The 23,073-nt window shown below is 37.7% G+C and overlaps 1 protein-coding gene across 3 annotated transcripts in view; it reads left to right on the top strand.

Annotated features, from left to right (window-relative positions):
- Positions 1–19,259, top strand: part of LOC128703154 (A disintegrin and metalloproteinase with thrombospondin motifs 9) — a 1,205,378-nt gene extending 1,186,119 nt beyond the window's left edge. For all 3 annotated transcript variants that reach the window (XM_070103358.1, XM_070103357.1, XM_070103356.1), the window contains one exon: positions 1,093–19,259. In XM_070103358.1, coding sequence (XP_069959459.1) covers positions 1,093–1,188 — 96 coding nt within the window. In that variant the 3' untranslated portion in view covers positions 1,189–19,259. The remainder of the gene's footprint in view (positions 1–1,092) is intronic.
- The last annotated feature ends 3,814 nt before the right edge of the window (positions 19,260–23,073 follow it).

The raw sequence follows: 23,073 nt of genomic DNA, 5'->3' as shown, positions 1-23,073 counted from the left end.
TGTGTTATGGTCATGTGTTCTGTTAAGGTTGGTAAGGAGAAGTTTGAGGGGAGGGTTTACATCCGAGTTTAGTGTTCTATGTATGTAGTAGGCACAATAATAAGTATGGATGTTTTGTACGGTGAGTAAGTTTAGAGTTTTGAATATTGGTGGAGTATGCTGCCTGGAGTTGGAATTTGTTACCATTCTGACTGCAGCCTTTTGTTGGGTAATTAATGTTGTTGAGCCCCATGCACAAATTCCATAGGTGAGATAGGGGTAAATGAGTGAGTGATATAGGGCCAGGAGGGCTGACTGTGAAACATAGTACCATATCTTCGATAGTATGCCTGCAGTCTTGGAGATTTTCTTGGAAATTTGTTGTACATGTGTTTGAAATTTGAATCTACTATCAAGGTGTATTCCTAAGAATTTTCCCTCTGTGAGCTTTGTGATAGGTGATCCGCTTATCATTATGTTAAGAGGAACATCTGTAGTTCTGTTCCCAAACTGAATGTAGTAGGTTTTGTCAATATTGAGAGTAAGTTTGTTAATCATCATCCAGGTAGATATTTTCTGTAATTTGGTATTTACAGTATTGGCTAGTATGACTGGGCTTGGGTGAGAGAAGACATATGTAGTGTCATCTGTAAATAGTGTGGGTTTGAGTAGTTGTGATGCATTTGGTTGGTCATTTATGTATATGAGAAAGAGAAGAGGGCCTAGGACACTTCCCTGTGGGACACCAACTGTAATTGGCTGTGCGGAAAAGTTTGCCCCATTTGTGTACAGATATTGGCTTCTGTTGCTGAGGTATGACTTTAGGTAGTTGAGGGAGTGCTCTCTTATACTATAGTACGACAATTTTATGTGGAGCAAGTCATGGTCAACTGTATCGAAAGCTTTACGTAAGTCAATGAAGATCCCCAGTGGGACTTCTTTTTTCTCTATTGCTGTATAAATGTTCTAGCATGTGGATAATAGCATCATTAGTATTTTTATTAGGCCTGAACCCAAACTTTCATTTTTCTTTTTAGGTCACCCTGCCTTGGTAGGATATGACTGGTGCTGTAAAAAAAATTATTAATTTTTTGGTGGGGAATTCCATTACAGGACAACCAGCGGATTCTTGGACGATGTGGTGGCTATTGTGGAACTTGTAATCCAGACCCAGTTACCGGGCTGAAGCTCATGCTTAGAGATGGCTGAAGTTTTGCTCCAGAGAGACCTCTCTCTCTCATCTTGTCTTCAGGAAGCCCCCTGTTGTGAGGGCAACTAATGAAAGTGGATAAGGTAGTGGGGTGAAAGTTCTCTTCTGGATTTGTTGTGCAAATTCAGAGCAGATTTGACTGGGGCATCCTTAAGAATAGTAAATTATAATTTTTAATAAAATAACTTTTATTTATTATAGGAGGAAACATTTTACTGCCAATAAAAATATACCTTGAATTAGTTTTAAGATAGTGATCAAGAGAGAACATCAACCAAATACAGACAAACTGCTGACAAATGTGAGAAATACATTAAGCAAGGCAAGATTTTATTTGTCAATGTTCTGATCATGCGAGAACTTTATCAAGTCCTACAGAGAAACACTGTTAGCTAATATCAGTGAAACACACAGCCTGTTACTAGCTGACAGCAGAGAAGCACGCAACCTGTTATTAGCTGATATCAAAGAAACACACAAGCTACTACTAGCTGATGTCAGAGAAGTACATAAGCTGCTACTTGCCAATGTCAGAGAGCACACAAACTGCTACTAGCTGATTTTGGAATACAGCTAGAACAAAGGTAGAAAGTTTTCATGAGGAAATTGAGGCATTACCTTCTCTAAGTAGCAGATCAACCAGTTTGTGATGCAGGCAAGTGGGACACTAGCAGCAACAGCCTGATTAACCAGGCAAACAATGCTGGCTTCAAGCTGGGATGCATGGTTGGAAGTACTCTTGAAACCAGTCACAGGTATGAGAGTGAGATGTGGTAGGTGTATAGTGACAGGTGGATCAAGGCTCACTGCTGTTTGGTCAGGTATTGAGCCAGATTTTTAGAAATGAGTCTCTTGAAAGGAGGCTCTTGATCAAAGGAATTGGAGGTACCCTCTCGAATCAAACCTGATTGCCAACCATTTCCCCAGGTACAATGTGACTACCAATTTAGTGTCTTGATTGGCAATGTACTCACCTTACACACAGATTATCTATGGTTCAGTCCCCGACATGGGTGGAAACATTGGATGTATTTCCTTACACCTGTTGTCAGTGTTAGTTGACTGTTGAGGGTTGTATCCTGATGGACAAGATTGAAGGACCACAGTGGAAACAAGACACAGTCCTCAATGACACACTGACTTTCTTATCTTAGACAAACAAATACAAAATTTATTTCTTTGCGAAGGTTACAATGTGACATTACATTTTATAATTTGTTAAGTACAAAGAAAGCCACCATCACGCTGGGGCATTTCGGGCAGACTAATCCTAATACTTAAAGACTACTTAAATCTAGACAGGTTAAGAGTGGTATATTTTAATTGGTCATTATTTTACAAACTGAACAGAATCAGGCTGTAAGTGTCATGCAACCTCTTAACAATAAAGAAAAAAACTGTCTAAAGGGTACTGTGAAGTTTTTATTGAGTGATACAGCAATGAAATGGTTTAAATAGTGAAATGGTTTAAATAAGTAGTAGATAGAACAACAAAATGGTTTAAATAAGTAGTGAATAGAACAGTGAATGGTTTAAAGTAGTAGACAGAACAACGAAATAGTTTAAATAAGTTTTAAATAAGCTCTGATCCACCAGGAGGCCTGGTCACAGACTGGGCCGCGGGGGCGTTGACCCCCGGAACTCTCTCCAGGTAAACTCCAGGTATAGAACAGTGAAATGGTATAAATAAATAGTAGATATAACAACAAAATGGTTTAAATAAGTAGTGAATAGAACAGTATATGGTTTAAATAAGTATTAGGTACTACATGTACAACTACTGGAAAATTAAAAAATATTAGTGGTGGACTAAATACTGAAGATGGGACATCACAAACTTAATCTTGTTCCTGTAGCTAAGAATAGTCATAATAGGTAAGTAATTGGAAGAGTTGGACTGGCACCTGATCTAACAGCATCAAGCTAGGTACCATATATTGAAATTCAAAATTTTATTTCTTTGCATAGTTTTCAATGTATAATTTACATATTATAAAATATTGTTAAGCACAAAGACACCAATAGCATGCAGCACTTCATATTTAGTCTTCCTCAGGACATGAAAGTGTAATCTTTCTTTTTTAAACAGGGTGGGATTACCTTAACTCTGTAAGCCAGCTACAAACAAACTTTATTTCTTTCGCAGTATACCAAATGTAGTTTACGTGTTAAGCACAAAAGGAAGCCACTAGTATCCTGTGCATTTCAAGCAGACTAGGCTAATGTATGAGCGCCATTAGTACACTAAGAGAAAACACAGAAAGTGTCCGGGGCCCAAGACTGTTCAACAGCCTCTCACCAGGCATAAGGGGAATTACCAATAGACCCCTGGCTGCCTTCAAGAGGGAGCTGGACAGATACCTAAAATCAGTACCGCATCAGCCAGGCTGTGGTTCGTACATTGGATTACATGCAGCCGGCAGTAACAACTTAGTTGATCAGGCCCTGATCCACCGGGAGGCCTGGTCATGGATCGGTCCACGGGGGCATTGATTCCTGGAATATCCTCCAGGTAGACTCAAGGTAGTCATTGATATATAACATTGGTAAGCCAGCAGTTGCTTAATCACTCATACCTAACAACAGTATTAAAGAGGATGCTTTTTTACAGATACCCAACATCAATTAGAGGCTATTTTTTAATCACTAATATCCAGCATCTGGATGCCAAGGGTTGGGTAATCACTAAATTTAACGTCATTCACCGAAGATCCATGGCAGGAGACCTTTCCTGTTGCCCGAATAACAAAACACACCAATTCCTATATATCAGTAGGATTTATCCAATGGGGTAAGGATACTTCTATGAAGGTGAGCCTTAGGTTTATTGGTATAAATGTACAGACAGTTTGCTTGATGCTATGCGTTGCCAGGCCAACGGTCTGCCAAGAGAATTCTGAGAGAGTGTCCAGTTGCTGGAGTGTCCAAGCAGTAGTGAGACAGATACATCTCGTGGAGTGAGCTGTAGGTAGAACTAGGCCTGCCAGACAGCAGCACCAGACCTAGAGTAGTTACACCCATACAGGACTTGATAAAGCCTTGTTCTTGAACAAAACTTTGTGCAGTAAAGGCTTTCTGAGTGTATTTGTGTTGCTGTAACACTGCCATTATGTTAATAAGTGTGTGTAGTAGCAACATTATCAAAGGTATCTTTGTGTGGTTCAACATTGTCACATGAAGTACAGGTGCTCCTTGACTTAGGATGGCTTGACTTACAATATTTCGAGTTAACAATGGTGCAAAATCGATTACTTTGGGGATGAAACTTAAGATAATTACTCAGTATAAAGGCAACAAGTCCATAACTTGTGTTCATTTATTTACTTTTCAATACTGGCATTTAGTTAGTTACAGCAATTATTTGTTTATTTACCTATTCAGTGACAGTAGTTATTTATTTACTTATTTATTTAGCATATCATATTCATATTCAACTTACGATTAAATTGTCAGAATATAACCCCATTGTAAGTTGAGGAGCACTTGTATTGATATATTGCCAGACTTGGTCCTATCTCGACTAAGATGTCCCATGTTGACTAGAGGATTCACTGCCCACCGATGGACCTGCTCTTGATCTCAGATGATAATGTGGATGGAATTTCTGCGATTGAAATAGACATGCATATGATTTTGTCTTTAAATAATGAAATGGTCCCAATTTCATAATGTAAAATGTCTGACTCAGTTCAGTATTGTCTCAGTCTACCATTGAGTTGTACTCAATTTTTGTAGCCAGAGATCTTGAGACATAAAATCCTTTACTTAGGATGAATATTTGTATGATGTTAAGACATTAAAATAATGTATAAACTATATAGGAGGGCCCTGTGTATTCGGCACCCTCTTTTTGGTGTTTCACATTTTTATTGGTTTTCAATTGAGCCATTGTTCATTATGTTCAGTGCTTTTACACCGAATTTGCCATTTTCATACAACGATTGCGCAAAGGAAGGGCGACCAGCACCACATTTTAAGGTAGGTATTTTATGTATTGTGTATTTATTTTACTTTTCTATCTTTTTTTTTATGCCTAGTTGTATTGAGCACTTAATATATGAAAGTGTAAACAAGGTATCAGGCGTTTTGGACGCATTCAGTAATGAAAACATGCTCTTTTCCACCCACCAGCAATTTTCATTTGCCGTATGGGGTCGGGAACCTCAGAGCTGTACAAAGGGGGCCCCCCTGTATATTTTTTATACAAGTGAACAGGACAGGCCAAACTGTATAACACATGTTCCACTGCCACAAAAATGTATTTATAAAAGCAATATCATTTTAAACTATAATGATTATTTATGTAATATCAAGCTGTAGCCCAGTGCAATAGCAATATTGTCAAAATCTTTGTATCCACAGTATCACAATCAACATTATGATAGCATTTTGTAGAGACTTATAATTTTGTATACTCAGTGAAGACATAATGCTGATAAATGGTAAAACCACACTTAGTGCAGTGTAGTCTTTATACAAATTTATTGGTATTGTACATTGTTTTACTCATGAGTGGGTTCATCATGTACTCGATAAAGTCCACTTGTGGACGAAACATTGTACCATTCAAAACATCACTACGTTATCATTTTACCAATAATTTTTTTATAAATCTGTATAGTATAGTAAAATATTATGGTTATTTGGGAATGTATTTGAGTAAAGTTGAGCCAGGCAATAAGCTAATGATCTGCTCTTGCCAGTTGACATAAAATATCACTATAGCTATTGAGAAGAGTTGAAGACCTGTATAAACAGCTTTCCCATATCTTTAAGGAATCACTAAACAGGTGAATTGCCAGACACATGATAGGTGGAAAATGTGATCCCAAGATTCACAAGGGTAGAGAGACAAGAAGCCCTGAATTACAGATAAGATTCAACTTGATGCAAATTATAGCAAAAAAAGACTAATAGAAAACTTGAAAATATGGAATACTTTACCTAATAGCATCTGCATAGCTTCAGGAATGCTAAGTCATGTCTTAAATATGATAATAGAGTTCTAAGGGGCTTGAACATTCAACAGACATGGGAGAGTGTATTCTGTTGGAGTGAGGGGAAATACGTGCTTTTTATGATGTGATGTGCTGTTGGGGTGTGTTCACGGAAACATTTATAAAGGGATTTAGGAAAACTGGTTAGCCAGACTTGAGTCCAGGAGGTGGGAAGTACAGTGCTTGCACTCTAAAAGAGGGGTGAGGATGTTGGTGTTCAGAGGTCATCTGAACTGTGATGTCAGTACACTAATGGCAAGACAGCAATTGAGTAAATGACAGTAAATGCGTTTCCTATTTTTTTCCATCACTCTTTCTCGGTGGGAGAGGGCCCCTTTTTTTCTTTTTTTTTTCTTTTAAGATGACAAAGTTTCGACAAGAAAAAGAAGAGTGGGTAAAGTGTATGTTCCTACACTGGAAGAATGCCTTTAAAGTGTAGTGTCATAAAATACTGCTGCTCAAGTTGGTAGAAAAGACACAAAATCAGAGCATACCTTCATAATGAAGGTTTACTTGACATTGTCAGCAATACCTGCCTTCTTCAACTCAAGAGATTATGTAGTACCTGAGATATGAAAGATGAGGAGTCACAGTGAGCAAGGAAATGTGTACATCATGTGAATGGTTTCTTACTCAGATTCCTGGAGGTTATCCGTAAGTATGTTAATTTTGCATATAATATGACTATTATTCTGTTTATATATGCTTCTGGGGATAGGTTTAGTGTGATGTCTACCCCAAGGTTAATTTTCTTAATTGGTACCTTGTGTTTCCTTGCAATTGATATGTTTTCTTCAGCCACTTACTGTTGTCTCTCCAGACCTTGCAGTTTCCAATGGTCACCTTCTCTTTATGTCCTCTTCATCAACAGTATGGGTTCTAGTACAGGACTTAGTGGAACAACACTTGTGACTGATGCTCGTACTGATGCTTCTTCCTGCACTGTGATTCTGCCTACTGTCTCAAATATTTTTTTCATCCAGCGGAATGCTTTCTTTCTCAGCCCAGTAAATATCTATTGCAAATTTGTTACTTGGATGATTGTCTACTATTTTCTTTAATATTGGCACTCTTTCTATTCACCAAATGTTGTATTTTCCATCCAATGGCTTCTTGGACATCATTGTAAGGCAAATGTTGTAATTAGGGCCTCTGTCCCCATCCTTAGGGCCAATAGTGATATCTTTCTGATTCGTTATCATTTTTATTTTAAAATATGTTTCTAGGGAAACACCTCTTGACAGTTACATTCAAGATCCTTATGTATTATCTGCTTTTTTCAGTGAGTTTCCTTGTTTCATCAATATAATGATATCACCTGTTCTAGAATTTTAAGTTTCCTCTTGATGTGGCTGTGAAGGAGTTTGAACTCAGACTTTGCCTTAGTTGCTGTCTCTATTTTTTTTAATTGCCTTTGAGCCTCTCATCTCAGCCTTGGGTAAAGTGTCCCATTTTTTATTGTTCTTTGGTGTCTATATTTTTTTCCATTCATCCTTGGTCCTGAACTGTGCTTCTTTGCAGTTTGTTGAATCAGAGGCTTTCTTTGTTTCTGTATTTCTACTTTTTTGGCAGGAATAATTAGTTAATATTTTTATTTCTACAAGTAAATGTACAAGGTATACAGGCCTAGCTGACATCAATGACATAGTACTATATAGAAAGCCCCTTGTTATGCAGAGCATTTCAGTCAAATTAGGTCAGTTTTTTCCCAGGATGTGACCCACATCAGTCGACTAACATCCAGGTACTCATTTTACTGATAGGTGAACAGGGACAACAGGTATAAGGAAACATGCCCAATGTTTCCACCCTTGCTGGGAATTGAACCTGGACCCTCAGCGTGTAAAGCGAGAGCTTTACCTACCAGGCCATAGGCCATGTTAGTTATTTCCCAGCGACTCTAAAAATAATCCATCATGAATTGTAAACAGTTTCCATTAAATAAGTTTTCCTAGTTTTACTTTGCAAGGAATCTACTCATGAATTCACTGTACCTTCTTTTAGTCTATTTTTAGCTACTTTGCTGTATGTGTGGTCGGTATTCATATGAGAGAATGCAGAGCTTGCATTTATGGAAATGAATGAGACTATGAGGGCCAATCTCTCTGTTTTATTCATAGGGAAGTGATAAACTCATAGTGATCATACAGCACCTGAGGAATAGAAGGTAATCAGATTTGATCCAAGGATGGGAAGGTAGCTTCGGTTCCTTGGAGCAAGGCATCCCTCTCCTTCCTAAAGGAAGGGCCAGTCTAGTCAGTCTATCTTTTCAGCTTTGCGGGATCACAGTCATATTGGCTCAGAGGTTTTCTCATTTGCAGTCTCTCAAACTCTTCCTTCTGTGAGTTTTGTGCCCCATTTTGGGTCACAGTTTCTCCATATACAGTAGCCACAAATGTCACATTTTCCATGATATGCTGTGGTATTCTTGTTGCTATGGTCATATTCATCTCTCTGTCCTTATATTGTAGAGGGAAAGCTAGTTGTATACACAGTACTTCTCTGTGACTACTGTTAAGTCCTCCATTATCTCTGACTCCTGGAGACATACGGCACAAAGCCTACAAATGGTGAAATGACACAATTGCAGAGAGTAACTTTACTGAACTCTTGAGAGGCCTTCACCTTGAAGGTTTAGCAAGCATTACTTTAACACATTGGCTGTCTTCCACTGAGACACAGTGAGTGAATAAAAGAAAACATTTTCCCCCATCATTCATTTAATTGCTGTCTTACTAGATTCATGCTGACATCACAATTCACATAGCCCTCTGAATTGCAGCATCTCCACCCATCCTCTTCAGAGTGTAGGCACTGTATTTCCCACCTCCAGGACTCAAGTCTGGATAACCAGTTTCCCTGAATCTATTCATAAATGTTACCCTGTTTACATTCCTACAGCATGTCCAGTCATAAAAAACCACTTGTGCTCACACAAATCTATTGGATGTCCAAGCTCCAAGCACTCAAAACCTCCTTTACCCCCCCCCTCCCTCTCCAACCTCTCCTGGGACAACCCCTGCCCCTCCTTTCAACCTTTCCTGGGATGACCTCTACCCTAACCTTCATCCTTTCCCTCCATTTCAGAGTTATAAACCCTCCTAGTCATCCTATTATGCTCCATCCTCTCTGAATATCCAGATCACCAGAGCACATCCTTCCTCAGCCCTCACAATAATACTTTTGGTAACCCCAAACTTTCTAATATCTAAACTCTAAATGCCCCACATAATATTCCCACCACACGCTGCCCTCAAACATGACATCTCCACTGCTGCCATCCTCCTCCTCACTGCAACATTTAAAACCCATGTTTCACACCAATATAATAGTAATGACACTATTATACTCTTGTACATTCCCCTTTTTTTATCTCCATCAGCAAAGTTCTTGGTCTTCATAGATGGCTCAATGCACTGCCCACAATTTTTCCCCCTTGTCTGTTCTATGGTTCACCTGTTCTTTCACAGACCCAACCACCAAAAAAGTCCCCTACCAAATATCTAAACATTTACTTACTCCATACTCCCTCCCTTCAGTCTGATAACCAATCTTTCATTGCCTGGAATTTTCTTTACTCTTATCACCTTGTTCTTTCCTATGTTTACATTTAATTTCCTTCTTTTATATACCCTCCCAAATCCCTCCACCAATCTTTACAACTACTCTTTAGAATCTCCCAAAACAACCATGTCATCAGCAAAGTGCAACTGTGACAACTCCCATTTTATATTAAATTCACTATCTTTCGGTTTCACATCTCTCCCCAAAACCCTTGTGTTTACTTTTTTACAACCCCATCTATAAATATGTTTAACATCACACTATGATTGTGATGTCACCATGTAATAATCTCTTGCTCATTATTTACCGCTCATGGAAGCCAAAGGTTTTCCTAGTGTTAGGCACATTGTAGACTTTTTACTTAAGTATTACATAGATAAATACACAAATAACCCACACATAGGAGAAAGAAACCTATGATGATGTTTTGGCCCAACTGTGTGTAATTCATTAATGGTCCAAGTTGGACTGAAACATCACATGTTTCTTTCTCCTATATGTGGGTTATTTCTGCAGTGTTTCAGTCACAGTATTGTGCCTTTTTGTTCTTTCTGCATTGATAAATAGTCACGTTAATTAAAGTTTTAGAGGATGCCAAGGTACTATTATTTCAAGTATTGTCCACTTTTTTTAGGTACATGTATATATATGAATGGGTGTAGTCCAGTGGCAGTTACAAATGCACAAGTTACACACATCTGCACTTAAAACCAATTATTTTTACAACTGCAGTCATAATATGTACATGAGTAAGACTTAAAATAGCCTTTGTACTATTAATTTCTATACAAACAACTCATGACTCATGAAATCGTAATGACATGATTGCAAACAAACCATAACACGGGTGGGGTTTGAACCCGCGGTCAGAGAGATTCGTCTGTAAAAGCTTGCATTTGTGGTCACGGTGGTGCCTATGCTTACCTTCCTATGGTGTAGAAATATACCTAGTTGGATGAATCTTATTGAAGGTAGCTGGCACAGTGGCTAACGTGACGGTCTGGAGTTTTGAGACTCTGACCGCAGGTTCAAATCCCACCCGTGGTATGATTTTTTTAAACAACTCATTTTTAAGTCAAAGAACCCGAGATACAACTCATTTGCAAGTTAAGAAGACACATACAGCTTGTTTGTAAGCCAAAAAAAATATATGCAACCTGTTTGTAAGGAGAAAAAACATACAGTGGAACCTCAGTGTTCGTCTTTAATTCGTTCCAGAGAGTCTGACGAAAACTGAAACAATATTACCCATAAGAAATAATGTAAATCCAATTAATCTGTTCCAGACACCCAAAAATATTAACAAAAAAATACATTTTATAGAAAATGACCATAGTTTTACATACAGAAAACAATGAGAAATAAATATACAGCACTAATGAAATGGATAAATGAACATTTAAATCACTTGTACCTTTATTGAAGACTTGTTTGTGTATGGAAGATGGAGAGGAGAGGTTATCTCTACCACCAGCACTACCACCCTCTACCATAATCACTACCACCCTCTACTACCATCACAACCAATACCACCCTCTACCCCCATCACTACCACCCTCTACCACCATTGAATTCTATCATGTTTCTCGCCTTCTTTATCAAAGGGCTTGCACTCGGAACTTTCTTTGGCCCCATGGTGACTTATTTAGCAGTTGCACTCAATAAACAAGCACAAAAAACAATGGATTATTACGAAATGTTTCGTATGAATGCATAGGGTAATATTCACTCGACAAGAAACTAAGCCAAACTGACCCAGAATGCGTGTGTGGGATGCTTTGTGTGGGCGTGGGCAGACGGACACATTCAGTACGGAGGATGAAAACTGAGGTGATGAACGAAAACTGGGACAATATTTTGATGAAGAAAGTCATCAAAAACCGAATTCGACGAAAACCAGGGGATTCGAAAACCGAGGTTCCACTGTATAGGCGTTTTGTTTGTAAACTGAAAAAAAAAAAATGAAACATATATATGTATCTTGTTTGTAAACTGATAAAAAATATGCATCTTGTCTGTAAGGTGAAAAACATATGTGACTCATTTGTAAGTTAAAAATCACTTAGTGATCTTGTGTACAGTTGTACCCAGAGACAAAATACTGTAGTTGCCTTTACAGTACCAAATAATCTCATAAATACTGGCTCTTATAGTGAGCATTCCCTCTGATCATAGATATTTTATAAGGGATACCATAGATGCATCGTTTCTGATGCGTAAGATGCAAAATTCTATGCCTTTGTATTGTAGATATTAGGAAAATTAAATATTGAAATGACAATATGCTTTGTTAGGTACAAGGACACAAGTGCAATTAATGCAACATTTTATTGTGGTAATGTTCCGCTCTCCAGGAGCTTTGTCAAGCATTAGTCACATATGTGTTCTTTTAACTAACATGTTGTCGGTAATTCTACCATTATCACAATATGCTTTGCATGATTCCGTCTGTATATTTGAACTTGTTTATTCTGTATCTCAGATGACAGCCCTGGTTGGCTGTTTTGATTTCTGTCAAAATAATTTTCAAAGTACCATTGTTACATATGGTATTAAATTTTAAGAGGAGCAGTAGTCTCATAGTATTCATAAATATAAAGAATACTCAATAAAGGTGTACATAATGACTGGTTCATAGTGCACCACAGGCATACAGCCAGTTATGAGCAATAAAGACTATTCAAGTGAAGTGACAGGGTTCAAACAGATGGTCTGGTGATCTTAGTATTTTTAGCTGAGTGCTTAGTATTTTTTACCTATTGTTACATCATTTGATTGCACCCATTATTATTATTAGGTTTCTCATACAAGCCAGTTTTGTACCCATTTGGCAGTGTTCTTTCTTTCACGTCACAATCCACAGTTGCATTATAAATTCTATTTATTTCATCTTTCAGTATAGAACTGTAATTGTCAGTGTATATTGTTTTAGAGAGTATCAGTCATTTTGAGCAGTAAGTATTTCATTAAAGGAATATGCTATCTTGAATCACTACCATAGCTTTCTTGAATGTTTAGCTTATCTTCTATCACTGTCATACCTTATTGTATTGTTACATTTTTCTCCTTAGAAGCTGGGCACCTGTGTGCTTACTACAGTAGAGCATCAATTTGGAAAATTTACATTATCAGTTGCCAGGGAAATCAGGTCTTCACATTTTTTATTAGATTTGCATTCTAAGGTAATTAGTCACATACAACTACACATGAATAAAAATAATCTTTTCTAAGTACATATGAAGATGACAAACTACAGTTTTTAATGCAGTAACTGTTAATTCTGAGAAGGAATACAAAAGACAAAACAGACAGGCTTGGATAAGTGATTGTAAACAGATGGTATTAGTGAGGAAGCTTCGCACTAAAGCTCTCTACATCTTTAAAATTATTTTTACATCTCTATATATATATACGTCTTACAAGCCACCGTTTTTGACGTATATATACTCATAAATTCTAGCGGCTTCAAATCAAGCAGGAGAAAGCTGGTAGGCCCACATGTGAGAGAATGGGTCTGTGTGGTCAGTGTGCACCATATAAAAAAACATCCTGCACCACGCAGTGCATAATGAGGGAAAAAAAACTCCTTTTTTTTTTTATTAAAATGCAGACTTTGTGGTCTATTTTCATATAGTGTTTATGGTTGTATTCTCTTTTTCTTGGTCTCATTTGATAGAATGGAAAACATATTATAGAAATAGAGGTGATTGTGATTGGTTTTACTATGAAAAGAACCTTGAAATAGAGCTCAAAGTAGGGGAAATGTTTGATTTTTGCTGATGTTCAAAAGTAAACAAATGATGTCATTTTCCAATAAATGTCCAAGTAGCCATACTAATATGCAGTCATGAATGGGTTGACATTATTTATACAATTATTACAATATTGCAGTAGTCTGCATAACAGTAAATCTTCTATTTTTTGTTGAATAAAAATTCAAAATAGAAAGCAAGAGTAATATCAGAGGGGCCTGGAGATGTGAGTGATGAACAAAGAAAATGTTATTTTAGAGCCAGGAATGTCTGCATTGTTCATTCTGGACCCTATTTTGAAATTGTCATATTTTTTAATTTTCATGAAATTGGCCAAATTGCAAATTTCTGACCACATTATTGGGTAGTTGGAATCGGTAAATGGGCTGTTTCTTGTACTCATTCGGTAGAAAAAATGGAGTTCTAAAGAAATAGCTATGAGTTTGGTTGACTGGAACAATGGAATTAGCCGAAAATAGGGCTCAAAGTGGGTGAAATCGCCAATTCGTAAATATTGCCGAGGTCGCTAACTTTGCAAGAGCGTAATTCCATCAGTTTTCCATCAAATTTCGTTCTTTTGGTGTTATTACAATCGAGAAAAGATTCTCTATCATTTCATAAGAAAATATAATTTTTTTTTTTTGGTGGGGGGGGGGGGCGATTTTGCAACACCAGGAGACACCTCAGATTTTGGGGTTGTGACAGTCAAGGGGTTAATACAGCATTATTTATAAACCTAAACATTCATTAAAAATGAAATATTTTTGTTTATATGATGTAGAGGTGCACCTTCTGCTGTTTCCTTCCCTTTTCTATCATACCCCTTTATAGTTTCATGTAGCAAACTTGCTAAGGTTTCTCCATAGTGTATATTAAAAGGCTTCAAACATACACTTTGCAGTCAAATAATTTAAGGCAGCTATTGCAAGTATTGGGGCAAACAGTCTTTTAACCCCTTCAGGGTCCAAGGCCCAAATCTGAAGTGGTGCCCCAGTGTCCAAGAATTTAAAAAAAAAAAATTTGTTATTTTTTCTTATGAAATGGTAGATAATCTTTTTGTGAAGGTAATAAAACAAAAAGTACGAAATTTGATGGAAAATTTACGAAATTATGCTCTCGCAAATTTTGATGTGCCAGCGATATTTACGAATCGGTGATTTTGCCGACTTTGACTCCCATTTTAGGCCAATTACATTATTCCAGTCAACCAAATTCTTAGCTATTTCACTAGTATTACTTCTATTGTATCGATTGAGCACAAGAAATCGCCAAGTCAACTGTTTCAACTACAAATTAAAGTGATTGGAAATTGTTAATTTGGCCAATTTAACACAAAGTTCAAAATATTCCAATTTCAAAATAGGGTCCAGAATAAACAATGTATGTATTCCTGGAACTAAACTAACATTTCCTCTGTTCATTAGTTATGTTTTGAGACTTTACAAATAAATTCCATTTTGATTTTTTATTCACACCAAAAAATAGAAGATTTACTGCTATGCAATACTGTAATAATTGTATAAATATCATCACCATATTTGTGAATGCATATTAGACCCACCAGCTGGCGCGTATTAAACGTGTGAGGTCGTTTGTTTACTTTTGAATATCGGCAAAAATTTAACATTTCTGCTACTCTGAGCTGTTTCAAGCCATTTCCAGTGCTAAAACCAATCAAAATCATCTCTATTTCTGTAATATGTCTTCCATTCTATCAAATGAGACCAAGAAATCGCAAATAGAACTATAAAAAACATACGAAAAACACTGCAAAGTCGCTGTTTTAATCGAAAAATCATGATTTCAGTTTTTTTCTCTCATTATACACAGCGTGCTGCAGGATCTGTTTTATGTGGTGCACACATACCACATAGATGTATTCTCTCATATCTAGGCCCAAATGTACCAGTCACAGTTTATCAGAGTGAGCTGAGCTCATGACGTAGATCTACGGTTTGGACCCTGAACGTAAAGCCGTAGATCTATGGGACGGACCCTCAAAGGGTTAAATGTACCTCATCTCGTTAAATTTTTTAAACCACATCACTTAATTTGCACTCTTTGAAAATGTAAATTTTTGTAACTCAAGTTTCCTTAAACACTAGGGTAGAATGTGAACGACTATAAAAAAAAAGAAATGGAGATAAGATTAACACAGCTGTATCTTCAAAGAAGATACTGTACACTCGACTCTTACAGATGAATTGTCATGGCAATAAATGAAGTGTGCATCAAGTTAGTGATAATCAAAGATCGAGCAGACAGAGTTTAACCCAACATCCAAAGCTGAATCTGGGTCAGATCTGTAGTTAGTGAGTTATCGTGTGATTTCAAAACCACGGAACAGATGGGTTTGAACCCATGGCGAGCGAGTTGTAAAACACCCGTTCCATGGTATGTTTGCAGTCGTGTTATCACAGTTTCGTGATTCAGGTGATATCAACCTGTCACGTTATTTTCCCTGGCTAATAAATTAACATCCGTGGTCAGGCTGTAACTTGCTCCTACGTATTCTAGCTTTTGTAGTTCATAAATACACATAGCAACAATTGAAAAATATTGAAGACAACATTTTACCTGTACAGCAGGCTTTATAGTTTGATCATACCGTAAAGCTTGCTAAGGGGGTGAAACATTGTCTTAGATAAAGTTTCCAATTGTTGTTTGTGGCTTTATAAACTACAACTACAGTACTATTATCATTCTGTATTCTGTCACATACTCTTACTGATGCTCTGCTGTATTTTAGCTGTAAGTTCCAGTATTCTAGCTTTTTTATATTATGACTCTTTAGTCAATGCATTTCTACTACATACACACACACACACACACCTATCTCTAAACATACATTTTGCTTCTTTTTTTTTTTTCTAAAGAATGAATGTCTGTTTCAAATGGTAATTTTTCCCAGGTTCTTTGAGGCCTTTTGAAGTTTTTCTTGCAACCAGTGTGCCATTTAGATTAATAATTTAGTGTTTTGCTTTAATTATCTTTTAGTAAGAAAGGTTTGAGAACCTCTTGTCTCACAATTTTAGATAAAAATGCAGAACTTGACTTAAGAATATGATTGTTTTCATGGTTAATCAAAACTATACTGTGTATTACCTTTTCAAGGGTATGATTTTAACTGCATGTTATTAAGATTATTATACATTATTCAGTAGTGTTTTCTAAACACTATAATAAGTATGAGATACTGCCACCTGTGTTGAATATTATGTTTTTTTTTACATTCATGGGGAAGCATAAAACCTGTAGGGGTCAAACAGTACCTGGAAGAGGGAGGGATGGGGGGTAAATATGTTTGATCCAAGGAAGGAATCAAGAGCCCCTCACTAGTATCAAGGCACCTCCCTTGAACTCATAAAATTAGAGATGACACCCAACTTTACCTCATTAAGCTTAGGGCCTGAAGGATACAATGGAAATCAAAGCTCATTATGGATCACAGTTTTTTTTTCATAATTTTTTATGTAATGTGCTAAACTCATGTGGGTCATTGACCTCAAGGAGTGATAGAGGCTCAATCTAGCATGCAAAATGCAGTTAGACATGCAGCCTAACTGTATGCACCTACTTCCTTTGGATCACAAATATTTGTTGCAGTGTACAGTAATTTGTCTTGATCATATATAGACATAATGTTCATGGTTAGCTGTGTTATACACACACACACTTAGTGGTGTGGATTATTATTATCATGGGAATGATGTAAACCCATATGGGTTGTACAATGCCTGGGGATTGGGAGGAGTGGCTGGTAATCAGGTGTGATTGTAGATTCAAAAGCCCTTCAGCCTCAAGGCTTGAAGAGTTAATGTTGTGGAATATGTATTATGACTTGAGGAAACTTTAAATAATTTGCTGTATATTTTATTCTCTTGTAGCCTGTTAAAATTAGCACAGTACTAATTGGTATTATTCAGTTTAGAATTATTACAGTATAGTATGTATTTGTATTGTACAAGTTTATTTTTAACTTTTTAAATAAACAGTCATAGGCGTTAATTCTTGTATTAATATATGCATCATATAAATACTGCATGATCTATTATTATAAAGGTTTAAGTTTTATATAAAAATTAAATAAATCTCTAAATGTATAAATAATACATTACATATTTGTAATTGAATCAGGAAGAATTCACATCAACACAGACTATATAAATGCACCATGAATCACTTGTCTTAATTTTAATATTTAGGGATTTATTTCAATATACTGTACAATTTTCATCTAACTTTTCCTAGCTTAAGTGAACTAGGAATGTGATTTGACAAGATGAAATACTAAGATCACCAAAACAACCATCTTAATGAATGTGCTGCAACTATAACCTGTGTTCGAAGGATTCACTCTGACTGGTTATTTGCTACCTAATGTTGTCAGTAATGACAGTCAAGGATGCATTTTTGTTTACAGGGAACTGAGATTATGCAGCTTATCCATGAAAAAGATATTGTGAATATACTTTGATGAGTATGTCTCTAGGATGGCTCTGAGAATTTGGCCTAAGTTACATTCTATCATTCCAGTCTTATCTCCTTTTGTGTTTGGACATCTTGTGTTCAGTTATTTTATTGTATATATTGTAAATATGTGTAAATATTAATATTGCACACACATTGTCAAGTATCAATCTAGTCACTACTTTTTTATGATAAGTATTAATTTTATTTGATGTCTTACAGGTGGAGGTTAGGATGTTGCTCATCAATACCTTATAATTATTATTATATTAAAAATAAGCACTAAACCAATATGTGTCATGCAGTGCTCATCAATACCATAGTCACCCCTTCATATCAGATAGATGGTCACATGTTTTCATTACAGCAAAATGTCCTTATAAGCAGAAATGGTAAAAAAAAAAGTCATTGACATTCTGTGCAGGTTTCCACAATATGCTTTCAAATTGAAAGAGGTCCAAGAGTAAAAAATCTAAATAACTTCTGCATTTTGAGACATCCTTCAGTTTTTCTCTGAAACTGTACAAAATGCACAAGAAGCTGTGATGTTATTCTTCTCTGGCAAATAAGTTAACCACTACACAAATAACCTGCACATGGGAGAGTGAATTATTATTATTATTATAATCAAGGGGGAAGCGCTAAACCTGGAGGATTATACAGCGCCTGGGGGGGGGGGGATGTGGAAGGCATTCAGGCTTAATTCGGGGAACTGGAGCACAGATCCAATTCCCTAAATCAAGAGCCCCTCACCAACATCAAGGAACCTTCCTTGAGGGGATGGGAGAATGAAACTTATTATGATGTTTCTGTCCAACTTTGACCATTAACTAGACACACAGAAGCACTTATGTTTGACTAGTTAATGGTCCAGATCAGACCAAAATGTTGTCATAAGTTTGTCTCTTATGTGCAGGTAATATGTGTATTCCCGTCACAGTATTGTGCCTTTTTATTCTTTTTCAAGTTAACCAGTAAATTGACATTTTTTAAGCCATGTAATGAGCATAGTAATATTGTACATTGAGAGCCACACACTATCCCAAATGAGTGACAGTCCTGTTTTGTAGAATTATTCAATATATATTAAATTTTTAGCTCAAACTTTTGAATGTCTTGGATGAAAATGCTATGAATTCATTGTTGGCAATAACTTGATGTTGCTTAATGTATACTGTTTATCATGGTAATGCACTTGACAGCATTAAAAATCATTTTTTACTTGTATAAATTTTTCTATGGTTGTAAAAATATTTGTAATTTATTCATTAAAAATGTTTTATTAAATGTGTTTTCTTCAAGTCTCTTATACCACTGTATGTGTCTATGCTGCTGTATGATCTATATGCATTGTTTGTGGTTTTTAATGTCTTTGCCCATGTACAGGTATTATGAAACTGCCCGTTCAATAGTGGTGGGGGTCCCCTAGCTGCAGCAAATTGGCTCTTGATCCAAGGAATTGGGCCTCGTATCCCCTTAATTGGACTTTTTCTAATTTGTCATTATTAGTGGGGTAATTTCCCTCTTTTGCAAAATCCACCACCTAAACAAGAGTAAAAAGGGGACCTATTGGCCCTGTTTTTGATAAGGTAGCTTTGTTGGTAGTGCTGAACTGGTGGCATGCCACCTGATGGAAGTTGGATCATCTGCCTGTCAAATGAAAGACACTCCAGCAAGTGACTTATTTTCATTGGGGGCCTTGAGCAAGGTTTGTACCAGCAGGCTGGGTGCTGTGAGGTCATCCTGTGATATTAAGGTTAGTAATGGCTATCATGATTCTGGTGGATATTATTATTACAGTATTACAATCATAACTAAGCAGTAAACCCACTAGGGTCATACAACATTGAGTTGAGTGGTTAATGCACTTGGCTGAGTTTTAGGTCTCACTTGCCATGGGTCATGGGTTAAACCCCTCCCGCCCAATCCGTGATTTGATTAGTAATGAGTATCTAGGGAAAGTGTTATGAACACTTGTCAGTAATGATAATGGTAATAGTAATACAGTGGAACCTTGGTTTACGAGTGTCCCATCATACCAGTTTTTCAGGATACGAGCAGTCGCTCGGTTGATTTTTTTGTTTCTGGATACGAGCAAAAATTCAGGATGCGACCTTCCCTCTCAAACAACTTTTTTTTAGATCTCTAGATCTTACAAAAGTAAAAATGAGTATATAATTGTAGTTCATTGTTGTGATGCATTATGTTGTTTTTACTTCTTAAGACTATAATTGCAACAGAAATAATAGTATTTCTTACCTTAAATTGTGGGTGCTGGTGTTTGTGGATGATTGTGGAGAGAGTGGAGAGTTATGTTGTGGTCCTACTGGGCTGAGGTGGATGGTAGAGGTTCTGGTACTGAAGTCGATGGTTGTACTGGAGTGTGCATAAATTCTGTAATGGATTTCTGTTCTGTTTTACCCTGCAGAACATCATACAATTGATGGTAAGGCATCAGCTGCTCTAAACACTGTTTCAGGGTCCTCTTCAGTGAAAAAGTCATTCAGTCAGTCAAGTCAGTAAGTCATTCAGCAACACTGGTATGCCTACTGGGTGTCATGATTGCTTGTCAGATACAAGATATGGTAATTAAAAGATCAAAACACAATTCACAAACACAGCTAGCTTGTAGGAGAAGTGAAACTGAACACGCAAGCTGGGATGGTGGTGTCTGTTGGGGGATGGCGGGAGGTCTCCCCCACTGACCCACAACAAGGCGGCAGCTTGAGGTAAGGAATGGCTGCCACCACTTGTCACATAATGACATATTTTATTCATTCTTGAGTATATATCAGGTTTCTTTGTTATTTATATTGTTTATTGTGTCACATTAGATGAATTGTGATAGATAAATAAGCCTTAGAGTTGATATTAGCATCACATTCCTGCCTCCTGAGAGCAGGAATTCTGCTGGAATGGATTAATGGTATTTCAGTTAATTTAAATGAGGAAAATTGACTCTGCATACCAGCAGATCGGGATACGAACAAGGTCACGGAATGGATTAAACTCGTAAGCTGAGGTTCCACTGTATTTATTTTAACAAGTAGCTCGATCGCTAGCGCACTCAGCTCACACATTGAGGTCCATGGTTCAATCCCCAGTATGAGTGGAAACATCAGGATGTGTTCCCTTAAGATACCTACTGTCCATGTTCATCTAGCAGTAAAATGGATACCTGGGTGTTAGTCGACTGGTGTGGGTCGCATCCTGGGACAAAATTGACCTAATTTGCCTGAAATTCTCTGCTTAACAAGTGGCTTTCTATATACATAGTAGTATGTCACTGATGTCAGCTATGCCTGTATACCTTGTACATGTACTTGTAGAAATAAAGAAACTACTACTACTACTATTAATAATAATCCCCTCAAGCAAGGTTCCTTGATGCTGGTGAGGGGCTCTTGATCTAGTTTAGTTTAATATGTTTATTATGCACCCCATACCCTTCCTATGGGCAGTAGTCAAAAGATTGCAGAGGTACATAATGGGTCCAGGGACTGGGCCCCAAAGTGTTGATAGCTGAGCAAGTTACAAAAGTAATGAACTCCAGGTAGATCTGGTCTCAATCATGATAAGTTACAAAGGTATTTACAGATTACAGAGGTACATAATGGGTCCAGGAACTGGGCCTCAGAGTTTTGATAGCTGAACAAGGTACAATGGTAATGACCTCGCAAGTTACAAAGGTATTGAATCATGTAAGTAAATAAATTTACCTACTTACATTTATACATGGCTACAGTCATGAAAAAATTATAGAGTAATGAGTAATTCACACGTCCACACCCAGTCACAACTGTGAGTTATTTGTGCAAATATTAATTGTTGGGTCACACAGACACACACCAATCCCTGCAACCACAATTAGGTGAGTACACACACACTCGAGTATACATATGTCCTACGAGGAGAGGTTAAGGGAAATCGACACTGGAGGACTAGAGATAGGGGGGACATGATAACGACATATAAAATACTGAGAGGAATTGACAAGGTGAACAAAGACAGGATGTTCCAGAGATGGGACACAGCAACAAGGGGACACAGTTGGAAGTTGAAAACACAGATGAATCACAGGGATGTTAGGAAGTATTTCTTTGGTCACAGAGTAGTCAGGAAGTGGAATAGTTTGGTAAGTGATGTAGTGGAGGCAGGATCCATACATAGCTTTAAGCAGAGGTATGATAAAGCTCATGGTTCTGGGAGAGTGACCCAGTAGCGGCCAGTGAAGAGGCGGGGCCAGGAGATATGACTCGAACCCTGCAACCACGACTAGGTGAGTACACACAGTTGGAAGCTGAAGACTCAGACGAGTCACAGGGATGTTAGGAAGTATTTGTTCAGTCAGTCGTCAGGAAGTGGAATAGTCTAGCAAGTGATGTAGTGGAGGCAGGAACCATACATAGCTTTAAGATGAGGTATGACAAAGCTTATGGAGCAGAGAGAGAGAGGGCCCAGTAGCGATAAGTGAAGAGGCGGGGCCAGGAGCTGAGTATCGACCCCTGCAACCACAATTAGGTGATGTGACCCACTCCAGTACATAATGACGCAGGGTGTGACGCACTCCAGTACATAATGACGCAGGGTGTGACACACTCCAGTACATAATGACGCAGGATGTGATGCACTCCAGTACATAATGTCGCAGTGTGACGCACTCCAGTGCATAATGATGCAGTGTGACGCACTCCAGTGCATAATGATGCAGTGTGACGCACTCCAGTACAATGACACTGTGACGCACTCCAGTACATAATCCTCTTCAAGGGGGGCTCCTTGGCGTGGTGAAGAGGCTCTTGGTCTGAGGAATTAGCCCTGTCGGTCTTCTTCCTCAGACCGAACCTAATTACCCCCCATTCTCCCCTCCCCTATCCCATCCTCCCCATCCTCCCCTTTTTCCATTCCTCCTCCTCCTCCTCACCCCTCCCTTTTGCCCTTCCTCTTTTTAGCCTTCGTGATTTCTCCCACAGGCGCGCTAGTTCCTAGGTAGGGGAAAGGACACCGGGGTCGATCCCATTCCGTTGAGGTTTCTTGGCGGTGGCGTAGTTTGCCGTGGAATCTGGATTGCCTAGGGATGTCCCGATCCCTCTCCGGTATC

Source organism: Cherax quadricarinatus, chromosome 85, assembly GCF_038502225.1.
Source record: "Cherax quadricarinatus isolate ZL_2023a chromosome 85, ASM3850222v1, whole genome shotgun sequence".
In the NCBI taxonomy this organism is placed as follows: domain Eukaryota; kingdom Metazoa; phylum Arthropoda; class Malacostraca; order Decapoda; family Parastacidae; genus Cherax; species Cherax quadricarinatus.
The sequence above is the reverse complement of the archived record's forward strand: the minus strand, read 5'-3'. Positions and strand labels throughout refer to the sequence as shown.